Source organism: Piliocolobus tephrosceles, chromosome 16 (assembly GCF_002776525.5).
Source record: "Piliocolobus tephrosceles isolate RC106 chromosome 16, ASM277652v3, whole genome shotgun sequence".
NCBI classification, from domain to species: Eukaryota; Metazoa; Chordata; class Mammalia; order Primates; family Cercopithecidae; genus Piliocolobus; species Piliocolobus tephrosceles.
This window is the reverse complement of record NC_045449.1, coordinates 13,502,331-13,522,810: the sequence shown is the minus strand read 5'-3', so window position 1 is coordinate 13,522,810 and position 20,480 is coordinate 13,502,331. Positions and strand designations below refer to the sequence as shown.

At 42.1% G+C, this 20,480-nt stretch overlaps 1 protein-coding gene across 1 annotated transcript in view; it reads left to right on the top strand.

The window, feature by feature from the left end:
• The first annotated feature begins 423 nt into the window (after nt 1-423).
• The window catches only part of HS3ST3A1 (heparan sulfate-glucosamine 3-sulfotransferase 3A1), a 106,080-nt gene continuing 86,023 nt past the window's right edge, over nt 424-20,480 (top strand). The window contains exon 1 of the mRNA XM_023188110.1: nt 424-1,179. Within this exon, the coding sequence (XP_023043878.1) occupies nt 581-1,179 (599 nt within the window). The 5' untranslated portion in view covers nt 424-580. The remainder of the gene's footprint in view (nt 1,180-20,480) is intronic.

Here is a 20,480-nt window from a genome sequence, read left to right as displayed (position 1 = left end):
GCCAAGAGAACCTGAACCCGGGCGGAGAGGACGCGCCCAGGCGGGCAAGGGGACCAGAGGAAGCCCGGGCTGGAGGGCACTGTCGCTCGCCCCTGTCTGGAGCGCACCGAGCGCAGAGGCGCCGCAACCGCGCGTGCCCTCACCGAGACCGAGCCAGGGATGCAGGATCGCTGAGCCGACATCCGCCCCGAGAGGCCGCTCGGGGCCGGGGCTGAGACGCACGCCTTCCCACCGCTGCCAAGACCCCGATTCCGGCGACTCTTGGGGGGAACCGGGTGGCCGAGGGCTGCCCCAAGCTCAGGACTTGGGCGAGTCTAAGACGATGGTTTCTTAAGCACCGACCCGCGTTCCCTTTCCCGCCCCCTCGACTGGAGGCAGGGATCCTGCGTGAGGCCCCCGGGGGCTCCGTCTCCCCGCGGAGCCCCGGCCGCTGCCTCCTGGGACAATTCGCACGGCCCCAGGGGTGCACGGCGATGTGGCCTCCGTCCAGCGCGCAGGCACGCCGGGGGGATGCTCTGGCACCTGTCGGGGTCCCGGCCTAGCATGGCCCGCGCGTTGCCCGACGTCGCCTCCGGCTAGGATGGCCCCTCCGGGCCCGGCCGGCGCCCTCCCCACCTCTGCCGAGCCGCTGTCCCGCAGTATCTTCCGGAAGTTCTTGCTGATGCTCTGCTCCCTCCTCACGTCCCTTTACGTCTTCTACTGCCTGGCCGAGCGCTGCCAGACCCTGTCCGGACCCGTCGTGGGGCTGTCCGGCGGCGGCGAGGAGGCGGGGGCCCCTGGTCGCGGCGTCCTGGCCGGAGGCCCGCGGGAGCTGGCGATGTGGCCGGCGGCGGCACAGAGAAAGCCCCTCCTGCAACTGCAACCGTGGCGGAGGCGCCGGCCGCCCGCGCCGCGCGCCAACGGAGAGGAGGCGGCCTGGGAAGAGGAGTCCCCTGGCCTGGCCGGGGGTCCCGGCGGCTCCGGGGCAGGAAGCAGCGTGGCCGAAGCCCCGCAGGGGACCCTGGCACTGCTCCTGGATGAAGGCAGCAAGCAGCTGCCGCAGGCCATCATCATCGGCGTGAAGAAGGGCGGCACGCGGGCGCTGCTGGAGTTCCTGCGCGTGCACCCCGACGTGCGCGCCGTGGGCGCCGAGCCCCACTTCTTCGACCGCAGCTACCACAAGGGCCTCGCCTGGTACCGGTGAGCGGGGCGGGCCCGGGCGGGGGCTGAAGGATCCGGGGGTCCTGGGCTGGGAAAGACGTGGGACAGCCCTCGGTGACCCCCGGTTCGCCCTCCTGCCCACTTCTTGCAGAAGGCGAAGGGTCATCAAGGGTCTTTCTTCCCTCTCCGCCTTCTCCTTCCTGGGAAGTGGATGTTGAGAGAGACAGTGGGAGGGAAATTCTGGCCTTCATGATTTTCGTCCTTGGGAATCCCTCGCCAACAAATAGCCAGTCTGGTCTTTTTCTCCTGCTCTGCAAAAGTATTCATGTATTTAACTAAAGGAAAAAAAAGTCTCTTCTAAATTAGAAATCTGTTCAACAATTAATAGATTTCCTTCCCCTTCCCAAGGAAGCCCGTTTTCATTCTTTATCTTTCCGGCAGTTCTCTGTGGTTAACACAGTCTTTACCATCAGGTATTTATTTACCTTGACCTTTTGCCAGATAGTTGTCTTAGGTGGGAAGTAATATAGAGACTTAGTAAAAGTGTCAAGAACCAGAGAATCTGGTTAGTTTGGAAAATATATGCCTGTCTGAGCAACAGAAAGCAACCAGGCACTGTATTTTAAAGGACGCTTGGCAGTAACTTTTGTTTGAGGGCAAGGAGTGAGTTTTGTGAAGGTCTTTTGATATTTGTAGGGAAAAGTAACTTTTGTCTCTTGACTGACAGAAACTTTTCCAAAGATCTTCAAACAATCCTCTTTACAGATAAGGTAGCCAATTAAAAGAAGAAGAAGAAGACAAAAGAGAGAAAAATACGTTGGCACAACTTTGCCAATACAGTTTAGGAAATAAGTTTCGCTTAGATCTTAATCTTAAATTTGCCAGTCTCTTCAAATTCAGACCACCTTTAATAATAAAATCAGCCAGATTCTAATAAATCTAGTGTCGCCTGGATTTTGTTTGCCATAATATATTGGCTTTTTTTTTCTTTCTTCAAAGTACCAGTAAAAATTATGTTGCTAGTTTTACATTTTATAAAGTTTATATCTTGTTCATAAAATATGCATTCTGTTTGTTATTTTAACTGAAACAATGTTACAAAAATTACAGCACAATTTAGGTACATTTCAAAAAGTCCATTAAATTAACCATTCATCCCCAACACAGAAATGGATATGATTTGACAAGTTTATTTACTTGAGGGGCCAAGTGCACTCTCAGATTGATTTCAGGAGCCGAATTTACAGTAAATCTACTCCTAGAGAAAAGATTTGCCCCTAAAAATAGAATTTGAACATTAAACACTTTTAAAACAGTAACTTTCCATTTATTGGAAAGAAAAAACAAACAACATTCCCTTAATATAGATTATATATCATTTAAAATCATCAGCCACTTAAAATATCCCCTTGTGTTTCTGTCATTTATGTTGTATCCTCTGGGAAGTTCTTATAAAAATGACCTGTTGAATCTGAAAACAACAGGTCCTTCTTTTTAGCACAAAGGCAGCTCTGTTTTTTCCATCAAGGACACGAGAAAGAAGTGATTAAAGACCCCTAAAACTCTTATCTGTAGCAGCTTGCATTGAATTCGGCCTCGAACCGTGCTACAAGCGAACACATTTCAAGCTGACTGTCTGAAACATCTAACACTACGTTGGGCTCTGAGGTGCTATTAAATATGGTGAAATATTTAGTACTAAAACCCTTTATTTTCCTTTTGCCATATAAACTTTATTTCCACAAAGTAGGATTGTTTCTTCTTATTCCAGAAATGAGTATTTGAGGGCACAGTGTATCTGCAGACCTGGATCTTATTTTCTGTGGACCTTTCTGAGCTTCCTCTAAGGGGAGGAAGGTTTCAAGGTAACTAGAAACATAAGTATTTTTTAAAAAAAGAAAGAAAAAAAGAGTCATAAACTTGTAGGCCACTCTTTCCTTTGGAAACTGAAAGCATGCTATAAAGTAAATCTCTCCTTGGATTGTTTACTCCAGCAGAAGAGTTCTATAAAGCAATTTATGGTGGTTACAAAAATAACTGCACAGTAGACTTCATGGTTTGGTGAATTTAATTTTCTAAGTGTTGGAGCAATGTCTTTGTTTTACCATTTGCAGTGGTTTTTTATTGGATGCATAAATTTACGTTTAACTCAATTACATAGGAAACTTATTTTAAAAAAATCCAACCTATGGAGCCTGGATTATGTGATTATTTAATGAAATTTCCCCAAAGTTCTCTTTCATCTTGGCTCTGAACTTGGAGTTTGATGTTTGTGAGTAAGACTGAAGGCTCAACTATGAAAAAAAAAAATCTCCCACCCAGAATGTCACTTAAATATTAAATGCATTTTAGCTACTTATATTTGGCTAATAGTTTAGAACAGGGGGATTTAGTTAGACCTGCATGAGTCAGCCCAAACTTTGCAATGCAGGATTCGTACCACACGCTTATGAACACACTAACACAGACACACACATATGAACAGAAATAAATTCCAGATATTTGCACCCAGCAGTGAATTATGGAAGAGAAAAACCTATATAATTATTTTTAGGTGTACATTGACATGGGAGAATCCTAAAATGTCTAGCCATTTTTTTGACCAGTGAAATCACTCAGTTAGCCATGATAGTTTGTGGTGGCAGCGCCCCCTACTGTCCCCACAAAGGGACAAATCTGTTGCTATTAGCAAGTTTGAAGAAAGTCTCTTGGAGAATGAGTCTGTGAGTTAGAAATGCCTGTTGCTGAACTTTTTCAGTCAATTGCTCTCACTGGGAAGAAAATAAAATACTTTATGAAGTTTTTTCCAAGAGTGAGGTAATAAACACTTCCTTCATTTGAACACACTTGTGGTGAAGGCAAAGAAAACAAATTTATTATTCAAAATCTCTAGAAAGAAAGTTATTCTTACTAATTTAAATGTCCTAATACAGTTCCTCTAAAATAAATAAAACAAAGGCAAATTTTTATATGCTGAGAAACTCGACCCTGATGGAGTTAAAAAAAAAAAAAAATTCCTCAAACTTAATTTAGCAGACATGGTATCAGTACAACAAATGTCTGTGGCTTGCGTGTCACGGGAAAGCTGTCCTTTGCAATGAATAGTCTCCATTTCTCTTGTATGTATGGTGGCTTCATAAAGGAAAGGAAAAAGCTTCCTTAGCTTCAAAACTTTGAGATATTTGCTGGAAGTCAGGACCGAATACCTCTACTGTAGTTCAAAAGCAGGCGAGCTTAGAATAAGGAGGCTCTCTTCTGCTTATTTCTATCTGCACCAACTAAAAGGTATGCCTTTTTTTTCTCGCAAGCTAAAATATACCTATTAATAAAGTAGTTAAATATGTGTGTATGTGTCTGTACGTGTGTACACATACACATACATATGTATGTGTGTATAGAAATGTTTAGATTCATTAACATTTCAGTCTATTATTTTGGTGCAAGATAGGAAATATTTATTATCTGGTCTCTTACACTAGCATGTCTATTTCTTATATTTCAATTTCTTTTCTTTAGCAAGTCTGGACAATTTCAGCAGAGAAGGATACCACTAGAATCATTTTATTCTAGAGGATACAGGAAGATCAAAGATTGTCCTGCTCAGAGTTTAGGAGTTAGTGCTCCCCTGACTTCATCAAAAGTTGAAATTTTCTGGCCTCGAATGATCATGGCCCTGTTTTTCAAGTCCATTACAGAGGCAGACTGAGCAGAGGCCCTTTCGATTCCTAGGAGGAGAAATTGGCATTTCGTAGCAGCTGGGAGCAGCTGCAAAGTCCCTCCATGTACAGCTTCCCACCCTCCTGTACTGTGCAAGCCTCTTCTGTGTGAAGAGTTTGAAATGAAATCCGAGCCAAGGAAGCTGCAGTCTGGCCACCCATGCAAGGTCATATGGACTGAAGGCCAAGGGCACTCTGTCCTTAGGGCAGAGGAAAGAACATTGGGAATAGGTGAGGGCTAGGAAGAGAGTGAGATGTTGCTTTGGACTCTGAGTCTAGAGTACTTGTCTACAGAAGTTCTTAGTACCTGGACGTTCCCCACCTAGTCACAGGTTGGGGAGCCAAAATGCTGTCATCTAGTTTGCTAAATGTCTGAACTCTAGGCTCATCCCCAATAGACAACCAGAAATGCAAGTTGATCAGCCCAGTTCCTGTGTGTGTGTGTGTGTGTGTGCCCTCACACATGCATGTGCATGCAGGAGCAGACACCCAGAAGGCAGGGACAATGATGGAATTTATGATAGGAAAGTTACTAAGTAGTTCGGGAACTTCTGAGCGATATTGGACATCCTGAGTAGGGAACAGTTTGGGGGCACTATTGAGATCATAGTCCAGGCATTAAACAACAAAAACCCTTGGTAGAGCTTGCACTGGAATGCCTTGTGTGAATGAATATTCCTTTACAGGGATGAGATTTACAATATGCTCCTATACTTCATGTGAAATTCATAGACTTCTATGAAAATCCACCACTACATTATAATCTCCTACCCTCTCTTTAAAGAGAAAACACCCTGGCCAAAATATTTGTCTCCTGTAAATAAGTCTGTTGATTGGCCAGGAAAGAATAAGTGCCAAATCTGTATTTTGGCAGAGTCATGGGAATGAAATAAGCCTGTGTAATTAATGACAACAGGGGCTAACCTCACATAGACCAGATGCTTAACTTCATGAGAAGAGTGTTGCACAGCAAACAAAACTCCCTGATATGAACAACAACAACAACAACAACAAAAAGGCCTCATATCTCTCCGGGACACAGTTGAACAATTGCAAATTGCAATTACCATCAGTCAAATTGCTGGGCCCAGTCGGGAACTTGATATTCTCAGCTCTTTTCCTTGGGGGGCAATCTTCCTCCACCGAGTGATAGTAACTTGGCTGAAAAAGAGCATCGTTTCTTGGTATGGGTTTCCTAATGATATTAAACCCCAAGCTTTTAGAAAATTTGTTTCTGCTTAAGTGATGAGTTGCAATTGTGAACATAAGGTTTCTTATTAAATATGTGCCTCTAATATGTAATCAGAGGAAATTGTACTCCCTCATCTTTGCATTTTACATGGATATCTTAAAAATGCTTGTCAGCACTTTAAAACTTTTGCTAATTTGATACAGTTTAAAAATCTCTATGGGGGATATTTATATAGTGAACAAATAAGCTGTTGTGAAGCCAAAATTTGGAAATTGAATTTATGAGAGGAAAGTTATTAAGTAGTTGGGGAACTTCTCAGCAATATTGGACATCCTGAGTAGGGAAGAATTTGGGGGCACTATTGAGATCATATGCCAGGCAATGCTGAGTTAGTGAACGGAAGCCTTTCCCCAGTTTCTTGCCTTCAGTGATGCAACTCTTGAATTTTTGCCTTACTATGTGGTCATGATTCTTCATGCCCCTAAAAACTTACGTTTATCCTAAGATTGCCCAACTGCATTACAGAAATTCAGAACTGGCCTGTTTCAGTTGTCTGATGACAAGAAATGTGAAAAGAGACAGGGGAAGTGGTTATTAACAATGAAGTTTAGTACTTGCCATCAGGAATTCGAGAGACATTCTTGCAAAGGTTTCAACACAATCTACCGACGCCATCAGCCCGCTTTGAATGTGATGTGTAGCGCCACCTAGTGGGAGGAGGAGTCAGCAAGGAACACCTAAAGGGAGGACTTGGAAAAACCTCATCATGATAGGGCATATTTGCAGTCCCACTTTAAAAAAGAAACTACAGCAATATCAAAAACTTGTGTTTAGGTAGCACTTATAGCAAGATGATGTGCCTAGCACAGATGAGCTGCACTTTGCCTTTTTCCAGGCAAGGATAAGTCACTTCATTTAGGCAGGGAGTTGATTCTTTGGAGAGAAATAAGAGATTTGGCTTCACAATAAACTGAAAACCAAGATATAAATGATTAGGGGATTTATATTAAAAATGCCTATGACTGAAAGGAATACCATATGCCCCAGATTACTTTTGTTAGTGTGTTTTGCCTCTGTGTCTGAAAGCCAGCTTCAAATGAAAATACTTCCAGATGATTTTATTTCAACATCAGTAATGCAGGCCTGTTCCTTCCCCTGTGTGGTACAGGCTCTGGAGGAGGGTTCTGTGATTCTAAACAGAAGCCTGTTTAACTCTTAAGGCGCTTGAGATGCCCCGTTGAGAATCCTGCCCACCACACACAGGACAGCTTCACAGGAAAGCGCTTTGAGAGTTCCGACAGGACAGGCGTTTCTGCGCCTGCAGTCCAGGGCCTGGGAGAGCAGGCTGGGACGCAGGGTGGTGGTCAGGTTAAAGGAAGGCAGGATGAAAGGGACAAATAGGACAGATTGAGTGGAGAAACTGACAGACACCACCTTAACCAAGTAACCAGGGTTAGCATTCCCTTGTTGTGTTGAGATCATGATCCCTGATATAATACAATAGGATGGCACTTCACCTGTGCGGTAATCTTCCCCCAAATCCATAACCCCAGTATAGCCGTGAGAAAACATTAGACAAACACTAACTGAGGGACGTTTTACAAAATACTTGACCGATACTCTTCAGAAGTGTCAGGATCATGCAAAACAACGCAAGACCGCTAAGCTAAGCTGTCTCAGATGGGGGGGGAGACAGAGGAGAGTCATTACTAACGAGTAAACACGAGGGTGCCGTTGGTCGGATCCTGGGTCCGAACTAAGGCCTTTATGGGAAAACTGGGGAAATGTGGATAATGTGTGCAGTTTAGTTAATAGCATTATTATCAAGGTCAATTTCTCGGTTTTGATCATTGTACTGTACTAGGACTGCGATATCCCCTAAGTTGATCATCTGGGTGAAAGGGGTATGCGATTTCTCTGTACTATTTTTCACAGTTTTAATATCTAAAATGATTCTGAAATCAAAGGTGCAAACAGCAAAGAAGGCGGGAGAAGCCTAACAGGCGTTGAAGGGTGAGGGCTCATGCTGAAATACTGTCTGTGCCGATTCCCTTTTATTCCGTGTTTCTTCTTTCGTTTCCTTCGGAAGGGCCCCCAGGATGGGCCCGCCAGCTTCCCCTCCCCTGCCCGCACCTGTTGCTTCCAGACACGCTGATCTTATCCTCAGCTGATTTCATAATCAAATCGGCTCACGGCTCCCCTCCTACTCTCTTGTTCCCCAACCAAGCACAGAGACAGTTTTGTATTCCTTTCTCTCTGTCTTCTGCAGCGGGCAAATGTAAAGTGAAGAAGATGTGAAAGTTTCCCCAAAGCTTTTTGTCATAAAGAACAAAAACACTGATGTAAATGACAGGTCTCTGAGGGCACAAAGAACTAAAAACTAAAATAAGGGTCAGAGGAAAATCAGACCTGGGCGTATGACTTTTTTTTTTTTTTTTTTTTTTTTGCTACAAACATAGAAAGGAACAGGTGTCAGTGGTTGAAAGCTGGTTATAGGGTAAATAGATAGAAAGGGCCAGAGCTGTGGATGTAACTTATGGCGAAGATGACAACACGGTCCAGATTTTCCAGGCCAGCTTAGGAATTTTATCTGCTTACTTCACTTGTTTTAACCTTTGTTGTAGACACTTTGAGTTATGAAACTTTCCATAGGAGCAAAACAGACCTGGAACAGTTAACGCATTCAAGGAAGAGGCAGGAAGAGAGAAAGTGCAACCTTCAAGAGCTCTGGAGGACCAGTTTGGTTGCACCTTCTAACCACGCGGGTTTATTCCACTGGAACTGCTCAGCCAGACTCCCAGCGTTATCAGACTCAAAGTTCCTGTCTAGGTGGTGTGCTGTCGTTTTCTGCTTCTGTTTTTAAGCACACAGTTATGTTGATCTGCACTTCTGGTTGAATAGAGTAATGAAAATCTCCCTCAAAACATTTCCTCTGATATTTTTAATAACTGTAAAAATAGTTTTATCCATATTACATTTTTCCTTAAGCAAAACAAAGCAACACCCACTCCATCAAGAGACTCCAAGAAACTAACAGTATTTTCTTTTAATCGTTCATTCGCTTATCTTTATTGGATCTGTTTTATCAACTGCTTTCTTGCAACGGATAGACTGCAAATGCTTATGTAGTTAAAAATAATTTCTGCGATTTAATACCGTTCTCTACTTGTTTGGCATTTTTCCATTTTAGTGGCCATACACTTTTCTTCATGTGTTTTAGCCTTTCTTAAAATAGCAAAATAATTGGACCCCACAGTGTATCTTTGACGAAATCTATCATTTCAGAGGTGAAGTGATATTAACTATACTTGTTGAGGCCACGCTATGTGCTGGATGATGCAGAATGACCTGTCGCTCGTAGTCTGATGTTATTAATGCGATTCCTATTTTTAAGCAGGTCCTATCATTTTCTACATTTTATAGATCAGGGCCGGGCGCGGTGGCTCAAGCCTGTAATCCCAGCACTTTGGGAGGCCGAGACCGACGGATCACGAGGTCAGGAGATCGAGACCATCCTGGCTAACACGGTGAAACCCCGTCTCTACTAAAAAAAAAATACAAAAAGCTAGCCGGGCGAGGTGGCTGGCGCCTGTAGTCCCAGCTACTCGGGAGGCTGAGGCAGGAGAATGGCGTAAACCCGGGAGGCGGAGCTTGCAGTGAGCTGAGATCCGGCCACTGCACTCCAGCCCGGGCGACAGAGCGAGACTCCATCTCAAAAAAAAAAAAATTTTTTTATAGATCCGAAAACAGGCTCAGAAAGATGAAATAACTTGTCCAAGGTCGTAGAACTATGTATGTTATAGAACTGCTGCCAAACCCAGGTTCACTCACCTCCAGCACGCCAGTGCCTCACCACTGTGGTGAATGGTCTCTGTGATGGGCTCTGGCAGAACTGCCTACAGCTAGTTCCTGCCTACATAGCAAACCACCAGTGTCTCAAAGGTGCAGGGGACTGAAAGGCTGCCCCATGTGGTAGAGTGACTTGGACGTTCTGATCTTGAACCTTTAGTTAGAAAATCGGACAGCACATTAGGGCCAGGTGTGGTGGCTCATGCCTGGAATCCCAGCACTTTGGGAGACCGAGGCAGGCAGATCACTTGAGGGCAGGAGTTCGAGACCAGCCTGGCCAACATGGCAAAATCCTATCTCTACTGGAAACACAAAAATTAGCCGGGTGTGTGGTGGTGTGTTGTGCGCCCTGTAATCCCAGCTACTCGGGAAGCCAAGGCACAAGAATCGCTTAAGCTCAGGAGGCAGAGGCTGCAGTGAGCTGAGATTGTACCACTGCACTCCAGCCTATGCAACAGATTGAGACTCTGTCTCAAAAAAAAAAAAAAAAAAAAAAAAAAGAAAGAAAGAAAAGAAGTTTGGGCAATCCATTAAAATATGATTGTAAAAGTGAATTTTTAAAAGTATTTAAATATCTCTGTTAGTCAATTAGCCTATTATGGAATAACTATTACAAAATTATAAATTTAGTTATTTTTGTCAACTTTACTCCCGTTTTCTCTAAAGAAGTTGTCTGATCACAGAACTTATCTCGTTGAACGTATCAGGAATCTTGTGTCATTCAATTGATTTTTTCCCCCCATTTATTACAAAATAACAATAACCACCAAAAACACTTTCCAAACTGCTGTGTGAGAAAGCCAATATGTTGTCAGAGATGTAATCAGAGCTGGGCGTGGTGGCTCATGCCTGTAAACCCAGCACTTTGGGAGGCCGAGGCGGGTGGATCACTTGAGGTCAGGAGTTCGAGACCAGCCTGGACAACATGGTGAAACCCTGCCTCTACTGAAAATACAAAATGTTAGCCAGGTGTTGTGGCCATGTCTGTAATCCAGGTACTCTGGAGGCTGAGGTAAGAGGATGGTGGAGCCCGGGATGCGGAGGTAGCAGTGAGCCGAGATCTCACCACTGCGCTCCAGCCTGGGTGACAGAGTTTTTTGTTTTTAAAACAAAAAAACAACAACAACAAAAAAATAAAAATAAAAAGGAAAGAAAAAGAAAATAAATGGAATCGGAAGGATGCTTGCTGCTCCTGGAATTGGATCAAGGAGAACTGAGGCTTGTGTGCCATGGCTAGTGTCATCGAGCTACCTTGAGATCCCTTTTGCACCGTAGGGATCCCCCAATCCAGTGCTCTCCCAGAACCTGGCTGAGCCACTCTGCCAGTCTGTCTTCTTCACTTTTCCATATTTTCATCTTTGGATTGATGCTTTTTAAAAATTCTTCAGATATGTTAATACCCCCAATGAGAGCACAACCTGGTTGTTATCCGAAGTACTATTCTATCTTCATTATTGTTGTTATTAATAATGTTTGTCTAATTGATTTCCTGTCATCTGGTCATTATGAGCACCAAGCCTTTACTGGAGTGGTCAGGTCATTAGTCACATAAGACATGACTGTTGATCTGAACTTCCTTTAGTTCCAATAAGATAGAATCATAAACAGATAGGATGTTGGAGGTAGAAGGTATCCAAAAGAGAAAGGTTGTCTTCTGAATAGGAAGAAACAGAAGTGCTTTGCCCAAGGTTAAGCTGAAAGACAAGAACTCAGTGCTTCTAATTCCAAGGATATAATTCTTAAATGCAATTGGGGAACAATTGCATACCTCCACATATGTAAGTTTGGTTTTGGCAGATTTGCAACAAAGATAGAAATTTTTTTTAATGGAACCCATCGTAGCATTGTTTTTTTTTTTCCTCACAGAGCTATTAAATTAAAGCATTGAATTGAATTGAATCAGTGGTCAGTGGTCAATTCATCTTTAAATTTCTGTTTTTCATCTCAGATGTTTTCCACGATATTTTGATACTTAGAGGTGTGGGAACACAGCGAGTGCGATTGGTCTTAGGGTCCTTGAAAGTAATTTGTGTTTTATGTCCGTTGCCTGCTTGTAAAAGGTCAGCAGGAGAAATCTGAGTATGGACAGGAAAAAGTTTGCTTTTTCGCTTTTTTCTCTCTTGAGTGTTCAGAGTAGGAAGTAATCAATCAAATTATGGGAATAAAATTTCTTTCCCCTTTTTCAGAGTTCTTACTTGGATTAGATCTCTCCTTTCACTAGGAAATATCAAAGTTGCCAGGCTGGTTTGAATGACAAAGTCAAAAATGATGTGTTTGTTATGGTCATAAATCTCTTCGGATTCTCATTAAGTTCAGGTATTTAACAAAAGGGAACCGGATTAAGCTGCAACTAAAGTTGTATTGCCGGAGCTAACTGTTCCCCTCGCCACCTTTCTAAACGGAAGCCACATTTGCCCTAATTCTGTGTTTTGAAAAAACGCTGCAGCAGTGCAGTGATTTCATTTCACAAAGCTTTTCACAAAGTAAACAAAAACTTGCACCTGTGTGTGCGTGTGTGTGTGTGTGCGTGTGTGTGTGTTTAATTTTCTGGTGAGCTCTAATTATTCTTGTAGCTTCTTTTGTCAAATGTTGTGTGTTTGCTTTTTCATTTTTTCTTGTTTTAAGAAAGAAAAGCCACTTTTTTCTTTCTAATGAGGCCTTGGTGTAGGAGGCTTTTGGATTACAACATTATTTGTTCATAAGGGCTTTCCCCAAAGCCAGAGGTTCTACTAGAATGCCCTGCTAGGGTTTAATGATGGAAAGAAAACAGATTGGATCTGTTTTATATTTATATGGGGAGAGGTCATAGGGAGCTAACGCTTGTGAAGAAAATTCTTGGGATTTTCAGGTGCATTTGCTGTGTTGACGAAGGGTGGTAAATTGGGGAGCAGGCCTTGGAGAAACTGCTCAACTCCCACGGATTCTTACCAAGTAGGAAGGAGGGCTCCTAGTGCCTTGTCCTCTGACCTTTCAAAGAAACTTGGAATATCGACTTTTTAAAAACGTATTGGAAAAGAATTTACGTATTAAAAACCAAAACCCACACGAAAATCAAAACCCACATGAAAACCAAACAAACGTCTGTGTGGATGAAGCGAATCAATCTCAACTGAAGTGAATCAATCTCAACTGAAGTGAATGGCTGCTAGTTTACAGCCTGTGACGTGCGGTGAAGGTCAGAGTTAGACAGTCCACAGCTGGAGTGGACCAGGGAGTTTTTCAGACTGTGAATCACAAGACATGAATGTCTGATAAAATCAATCCTTCTTTAAAAATGCAATTACCTATAAAATGGACTATACTAAGGTAACATAAGAGAGTGAATCCCATGTGGTAAGAAGGACAAGTATTGCCTTGACAAACTTGGTTCTGTTTGTTGTGTTTACTTATATAGATACGTGTGTACTGAAAGGGTTGGATGTAAAATGTATTTGTTATAGTGGAGTCCAATAGAAAAAAAGTTTGGAAAACACTGACTAGTGTACAAGAAAGTCATGTTTGAAAAGACTAAAACGAATGTGCTAAAATGACTAAAATGAGAAACTAAGTGTGAACATTCTATGCTATGGATTCTAAACTTCAATCCTTTTAACCCTGTAGTATGCCCAAGGCTTGGAACTGTACCACAAATAGAATCACTATGAATTTAATGAAAAAAAAAAGTTTAATGCCCCCTTATGCCAGGTGTCAGCAATTTTTTTTTTTTTTTTCTTTTTTCTGGAAAGGGCCAGATACTAAATACTTTAGGTTTTGTGGGTGGTGCAGTGTTTATTACAACCACTCAATTCTGCTTGTGTAGCATGGAAGCAGCCACAGATGATATGTAAATGAATATGTGTGGCTGTATTCCAATAAAACTTTATTGATCCAAACTATAAAACCGCTGACTGTTGTTTGCAGTCTTCTGGGCTAAGCCAGAGGCTTCAAATATCTCATATGTGCTTCCTTTACTTATGGGTTACTCTCAGGTGAGCACCCGCAGCTAATATTCATGGTAATGTTAGGGAGGCCGAATGTAGGTGATGAAACACCAATTCAAGATCCAATTCAGAAATAACAGAGTTCCCTGTGGCTGTGTGGGAATGGGATTAGGCCATGCGCTCTGGAACTGCATGCCAGTGACCTGTATTTTTGAAACATACAAAGTTGTTTGGGAGGATGACATTTTCTAGAAGTGATTATATGCTTAAGAAGGATGACATTTTCTAGAATGTGATTATATGCTTAACTACAAATGTTCTGTTTTGAAACAGACATAAACACCAATCAAAGTAGCGGTAGCTCTTTTTTTTTTTCCAAGCTTAATAATCTGTTTTGATGCTTCCTTGACTTTGTACTTGAGTGTGTTTTGTTTATAAATCATCCCCTGCTCTCTCTTTTGCCTTTTTCTTTAGATGCCTGGGCACCATATGAATCATTTAGGAGTTAGTAGGGATACAGTGAGGTCACTTTGATTGTCACCTGACTTCTGCACTGAAACAGCATTTCATTCACCCATCTGTCTGTGCAGGTGAGGAGTGAGACATCAAGTTGGGAACAAAGTTTGGGAAAGATTTTTGAAATTTTTTTTTTTTTTTAATTTTTGAGATGGGGTCTTGCTTAGTCACCAGATTGGAGTGTGGTGGCACGATATTGGCTCACTGCAACATCCACCTCTTGGGTTCAAGCGATTCTCCTGCCTCACCCTCCCCAGTAGCTGGGACTACAGGTGTGCGCCACCACACCCGGCTAATTTTTGCATTTAGAGTAGAGATGGGTTTCACCATGTTGGCCAGGATGATCGCAATCTCCTGACCTTGTGATCCGCCCGCCTCAGCCTCCCAAAGTGCGGGGATTAGAGGAGTGAGCCACTGCGCCCGGCCTCAATTATTAAGTGGCATGTTTAAGGAGTTTGGACTTTATTCAAGGAAAGCACAGTCCAATGGAAACGTAATGAGAACCTTATATGCAATTTCAACTTTCTAGTAGCTACCTTAAAAAGGTAACAGTAAAGAGGTGAAATTAACTGATAATATTTTAACTTAAGCCAATATGTCTAAAATATTATAATTTCAATATGCAATCAAAATAAAACATTGTTAGTAAGAAATCTTGCAGTTTTTTATATTGTCTTCAAAATCTAGTATGCATTCTACACTTGCAACAGATTTCAATTTGGGTTAACTACATTTCAAGAGCTCAGTAGACTCATGAAGCCAATGGCTATTCTACTAGTACTCAAGGCACTGGAGACAGAGTCAGGGGAGGCATTGAAGGCTTTCAGTGGAGGACGATTTCACAGACCTCCTCTCGTTCTGCTTTGGAAATCTAATTCTCGGTGGCATATGGATGCACACTGGGATAGGTGGCTGCTGAGGAATCTAGAGGACTGATGATAGAGGCTTGAGCTAGAGCAGAGCAGTGCAGTGTGCATGGGAAGTGAGGGAACGATTTGGTAGATGTTTCAGAAGTAGGTCTTGTAAAGCTGTGTGGAATACTAGCAATGCGGAAAGGAGGAGGAAAGGGAGACTAGTTGAATACTTATTAGTAAGTGTAACTGTGATAAGGAACACAGAGGCAGGGTGTGGTGGCTCACACCTGTAATCCCAGCACTTTGGGAGGCCGAGGCAGGTGGATCATGAGGTCAGGAGATTAAGAACATCCTGGTCAACATGGTGAAACCCTGTCTTTACTAAAATACAAAAAATTAGCCGGGTGTGGTAGTCTGCCCCTGTAGTCTCAGCTACTTGGGAGGCTGAGGCAGGGGAATCACTTGAACCCAGGAGGCGGAGGCTGCAGTGAGGCGAGATCACGCCACTGCACTCCAGCCTGGGCAACAGAGCAAGACTCTATGTCAAAAAAAAAAAAGGCACAGAAAAATGAGTATTTAGATTGTAATTGGTGGCTAAATGGTTGCTCGTGGTATCATTCTTTCAAATTTTTCTCTATTTTACATTTCCACAATAAATGCTGGTAATGGAGAAGGGAGGGTGGTTTCAAGGTCTGTGGTATCAACTTCTACAGAAAGGATGAATACAGGTTTGAGTGTTTGCCTTGTGAGTCAAGAAGTCATTGGTGGGCCGGGCGCAGTGGCTCAAGCCTGTAATCCCAGCACTTTGGGAGGCCGAGACGGGCGGATCTCGAGGCCAGGAGATCGAGGCCATCCTGGCTAACACGGTGAAACCCCGTCTCTACTAAAAAATACAAAAAACTAGCCAGGCGAGGTGGCGGGCACCTGTAGTCCCAGCTACTTGGGAGGCTGAGGCAGGAGAATGGTGTGAACTCGGGAGGCGGAGCTTGCAGTGAGCTGAGATCTGGCCACTGCACTCCAGCCTGGGTGACAGAGCGAGACTCCGTCTCAAAAAAAAAGAAAGAAAGAAGTCATCGGTGACCTTGAGGCCAGGTGGGCTTTTGTGGTGTGACAGAAGCCACAAGGCATGGGGTGATGAGTAAATGGAAATGTGTCAGAAGACACAGGCTGTAATGTGTATCTGTGTAACCTTTGCCACCTTCCCTGTCTTTCCTGGACTTGAGTCACCCAATGGGATCCTCATACTTGCTTTGTGATGATTATGACTAGTTATCCATGTGAGTAAAACTTCATGAGATGAAAAGAGGGTTTAGAATGTTCTTACTGTATTTTTTCCTGGTTACTGCACTTATATGCCCTGATTTCTGTGCTTATGTGGTTACTTATGTATAGTGGTTTGATGAATCAGTTTTTTATCAGAGAGTTTTAGCCAAATCCTTCCTTCCTTCCTTCCTTCCTTCCTTCCTCTGTCTTCTTTTTTTTTTTTTTGAAATTGCAGACTGTGCTCTTTGGATGAATGCTTATGGTTTCCAGCATTAATTATTAAACACACGTAACCATGTAGCGTCTGAAATGCCTGTTTAATTTTCATGAACATTTTGGTAAAAGCATCGTGGTTCTTCTTCAAGCCAGCACTTGTACCAATCTATTCTAAACTCCATTGCAAGTATGTAAGTAAAGACAAACTTGCTTTAAGAATCTCCATTTTTTAAATACTTGCTTGAAAATTTTGTCAGAGAATGAAGAAATTTAAATACCTTCTGTTTTTTCCTCACTCACATTGAAGGCTTTTTAAAAAGTTTTACCATTGGCTCTTCTTCCATCAGTGACTTTTTTTATGTGTTCACTGTGAATACCAGATAGCAGATAAAATCCAGATACTCTTTGCCTTGCATTCAATACTTTCCTTTTTCTTCTCTGGAAATCATGGTAATGGTGAGAAACCGTCAAAAATGAAGCAAAACAAAAACTCTCAGGAGTGAGAAAACCAAACCAATGTATTACCGCCGTATTGTCTGACTCAGAAGTGTATTGCTCAAGGCAAAACCAAACCAAACCAAGCCAAATGCCATTGTAGTGTTCAATTTCTCATTTAGTTGACAGCGAATATTTCTCTCCAACTCACAGAGGTTTGTAGAGAAAAGAATCAGAGAAAATTTCAAGCTGAATATTGTTTAAAATAAGTGGAGTGATTGTGTATAAAGTTCAACAACTATGTTCATGAACTATCAAATCTCTTTAGATTTGATATTGGGATGTTGCAAATAATGTATTTCACCATGAGTTTCTTTTCCAGTTTGACAAAAGTTTGATAAAAAAATCTAAGGGTAGGCCTTTAGCAGCATGGTGATGTGTTAAGGGGCATTTTTCTGGAGGGCGAAGGGAAGAGGGAGGGAGAAGGGAAATTGAGAGAGTATGAGGAACCCAGAAAGCTGAAGAATTTAAAAGCTGGTGGCTTACGTTTAAACAAATAAGTGCCTGAGATCTTCACTTCTCTAATAGCCTGATTAAAGCCAGACTCCTTTTGACTCTCTGCATATATGTAACAAAACTTTAGAATATTTCATTTCAATGCATGACCAGAAACTCCACACAACTGCAGCAGAGGAGAAAGCAGAGAACCAAAAGGGGAAGAGAAAGTAGCACTGATCAAATGCCTCAGAGGTTCACCAATAAAAGGGCAAAGAGGCCAACATGGAGGAGAACGTGATTTAAAGGCAGTTTCAGATTTTCTTAGTGGTCGAGCCGGATTTTTTCAAGGAATAACTCTGAGGACTTCTGTGAGTCTTAAAATTCACAGTCACCGAAATGTTTGTACCTTCTCTACGTCCCCTGCGTCTCATGCCTTTCTACGGCCGTGGGTTTCCAGTGAATTTCCTCATACCCACAGTTTAATGCCTTTTCAGTTACCACTATAATTTTGTTCACAGAGAGGCATTTTTCTCTCATATCTGGAGAATGAATGGCTGTAACATCTTCACAGGAATTTAAACGATCTGCCTCTACAAAATTAACAAATGACCGAGTCTCAGGAACTGTGCAGGCTACTTACACATTATCAAAGAGCAAATGTGAATCTTTGCCTGCCAGAGGTTACTCTGTATCACAGCATCATCTAAAAAATAAGGCACTCGGAAAGACATGATAGTATTTCAAATACGATTTCTGATAGACTGATTGATTTCTCAAGGAAAGAAAGCATGAAAATCATTAAAGAATATAATGAATGAGAAAGTAGTGTTATGCAAATGAAAAGGTGATTATTTTGACATCTTAGAAATACATTGGGCATTAAATGTTTCATTTCACGTGCAACTCCTTGGTCGTTTAGCACATCACATCAGTGGACAGATTGTATGTTGGCTCTATTCATGCAAGCATGTTTTCCTTCGTTTATAAAAGAGCAAATAAATCATAGTTCATTTAAATAGCTACATAAGTATATTGATTTGGACTTCTGACTTATGTATTCCTATTATCATAGTATACTAGCACAGTTGTAAAGCTTTGGGCAGAATTATTGCCCTTTTAAAAAGGAAGTTCTGAAAAACCAAATAATAACTGGATATTTAAGCAACTTCAATACGTTGATTTGGACATATGACTTTTATGTAGGCCTATTATCAGGATTCCATTGAATATGCTAGCTCAGTTTTAAAAGCTCAGGCAAAATCATTTTCCTTGAAAACAGAAAGTTCTTTTTCTTCCTCCCCAAGGCCGCTAAAAATGTGAACTATTGAACTCAGATTTGAGTGATGATGTACTATACTTTGCCAAACGAGTTGTTTCCCCTTTTATAACATCCATCAGGAAAAAAAAAAAAAAAAGGAGGAACACTTCCTTTCATTTGTTCATTGGTCAAACTGTTTGCCAGGAAAGTCCTTTTTTGTGTGTCTGTTTGCTTAAGTCAAGGTAATTTTAAAATAGGAAGAAAATTTCACACTGTTCTCAGGTGACATTTAGGAAATAAAAAAGTATGAGTCCGTGTGTGACGTTCTGTTGGTACGGAAATGCCCAGACAGTAGTTAAAGGGTGACCCCCCTGGGAACTGAGTTTATTTATTCTTATCTAAACATAAAGTACTTTATTATTAAGGAAAAAGTACACTATCACAAAATCTCGCTATTAGCATTGGAAATGACCTTGGGGTCATTTAGCCCAATACTTATCTGATAGACCAAAGTTTATTAAAACAGTTCTGTAACTATTCTAGTCATTAAATAATGCTTTTAAGATAAGTGCTCAAAACATTGATATAACATAACTTATTTGGATGGTAAAATATTTATTTAGTCCATTGCTTGCTTTGCCTGCTCATTGACGAGCAGATTCACATGTATTTATTCTGTATTTGTGTGGCTAGTTTTGAGACAGTCCTGGCTGTGTAGACAACTTTAGAAATAACATTTTATTAGCTCATGTTAAAGTTTATTTATTAGGAAGTTTCTACCTTTTTTTTTTTTTTTTTTCTGAGATAGAGTCTCACTTCATCACCCAGGCTGGAGTGCAGTGGCTTGATCTCAGCCCAGTGCAACTTCTGTCTCCCGGGTTCAAGTGATTCTCATGCCTCAGCCTCCTGAGTAGCTGGGACTACAGGTGCGTACCACCACATCCAGCTAATTTTTGTATTTTTAGTAGAGATGGGGTTTTGCCATGTTGGCCAGGCTGGTCTTGAACTCCTGACCTCAGGTGATCCACCCACCACAGAAGCTTCTACTATTATGTGTATATAGCACATATATAAATGTATATGATAGACATATAAGTTAAGTCAGTTCTGCTGTAATGCTTGTATTGAAATGCAAATTTGTTCCAATGGAATTAATATATTAATATTAATATCTTTGAGTTTACCATTTGAACATAATGTGCATTTTTCTTATGTGCATTTTCATTCACAAGAAACGCCAGGTGAATACAGAAATGTGAAAGCTGCACCCAGCCTCACAGGAATACACAAGCACACACACACAGGTACATGCCCCAGTCGCCTACAGAGACCTCAATTCACTGGATGTGTTCTTTTTTTTTTTTTTTTTTGAGATGGAGTTTTGCTCTTGTTGCCCAGGTTGGAGTGCAATGGCATGATCTCGGCTCACCACAACCTCTGCCTCCTGGGTTCAAGCGATTCTTCTGCCTCAGCCTCCCAAGCAGCTGGGATTACGCCTGTAATCCACCACCACGTCTGGCTAATTTTGTGTTTTTAGTAGAGGCGGGGTTTCTCCGTATTGGTCAGGCTGGTCTCGAACTCCCAACCTCAGGTGATCCGCCTGCCTCGGTCTTCCAAAGTGCT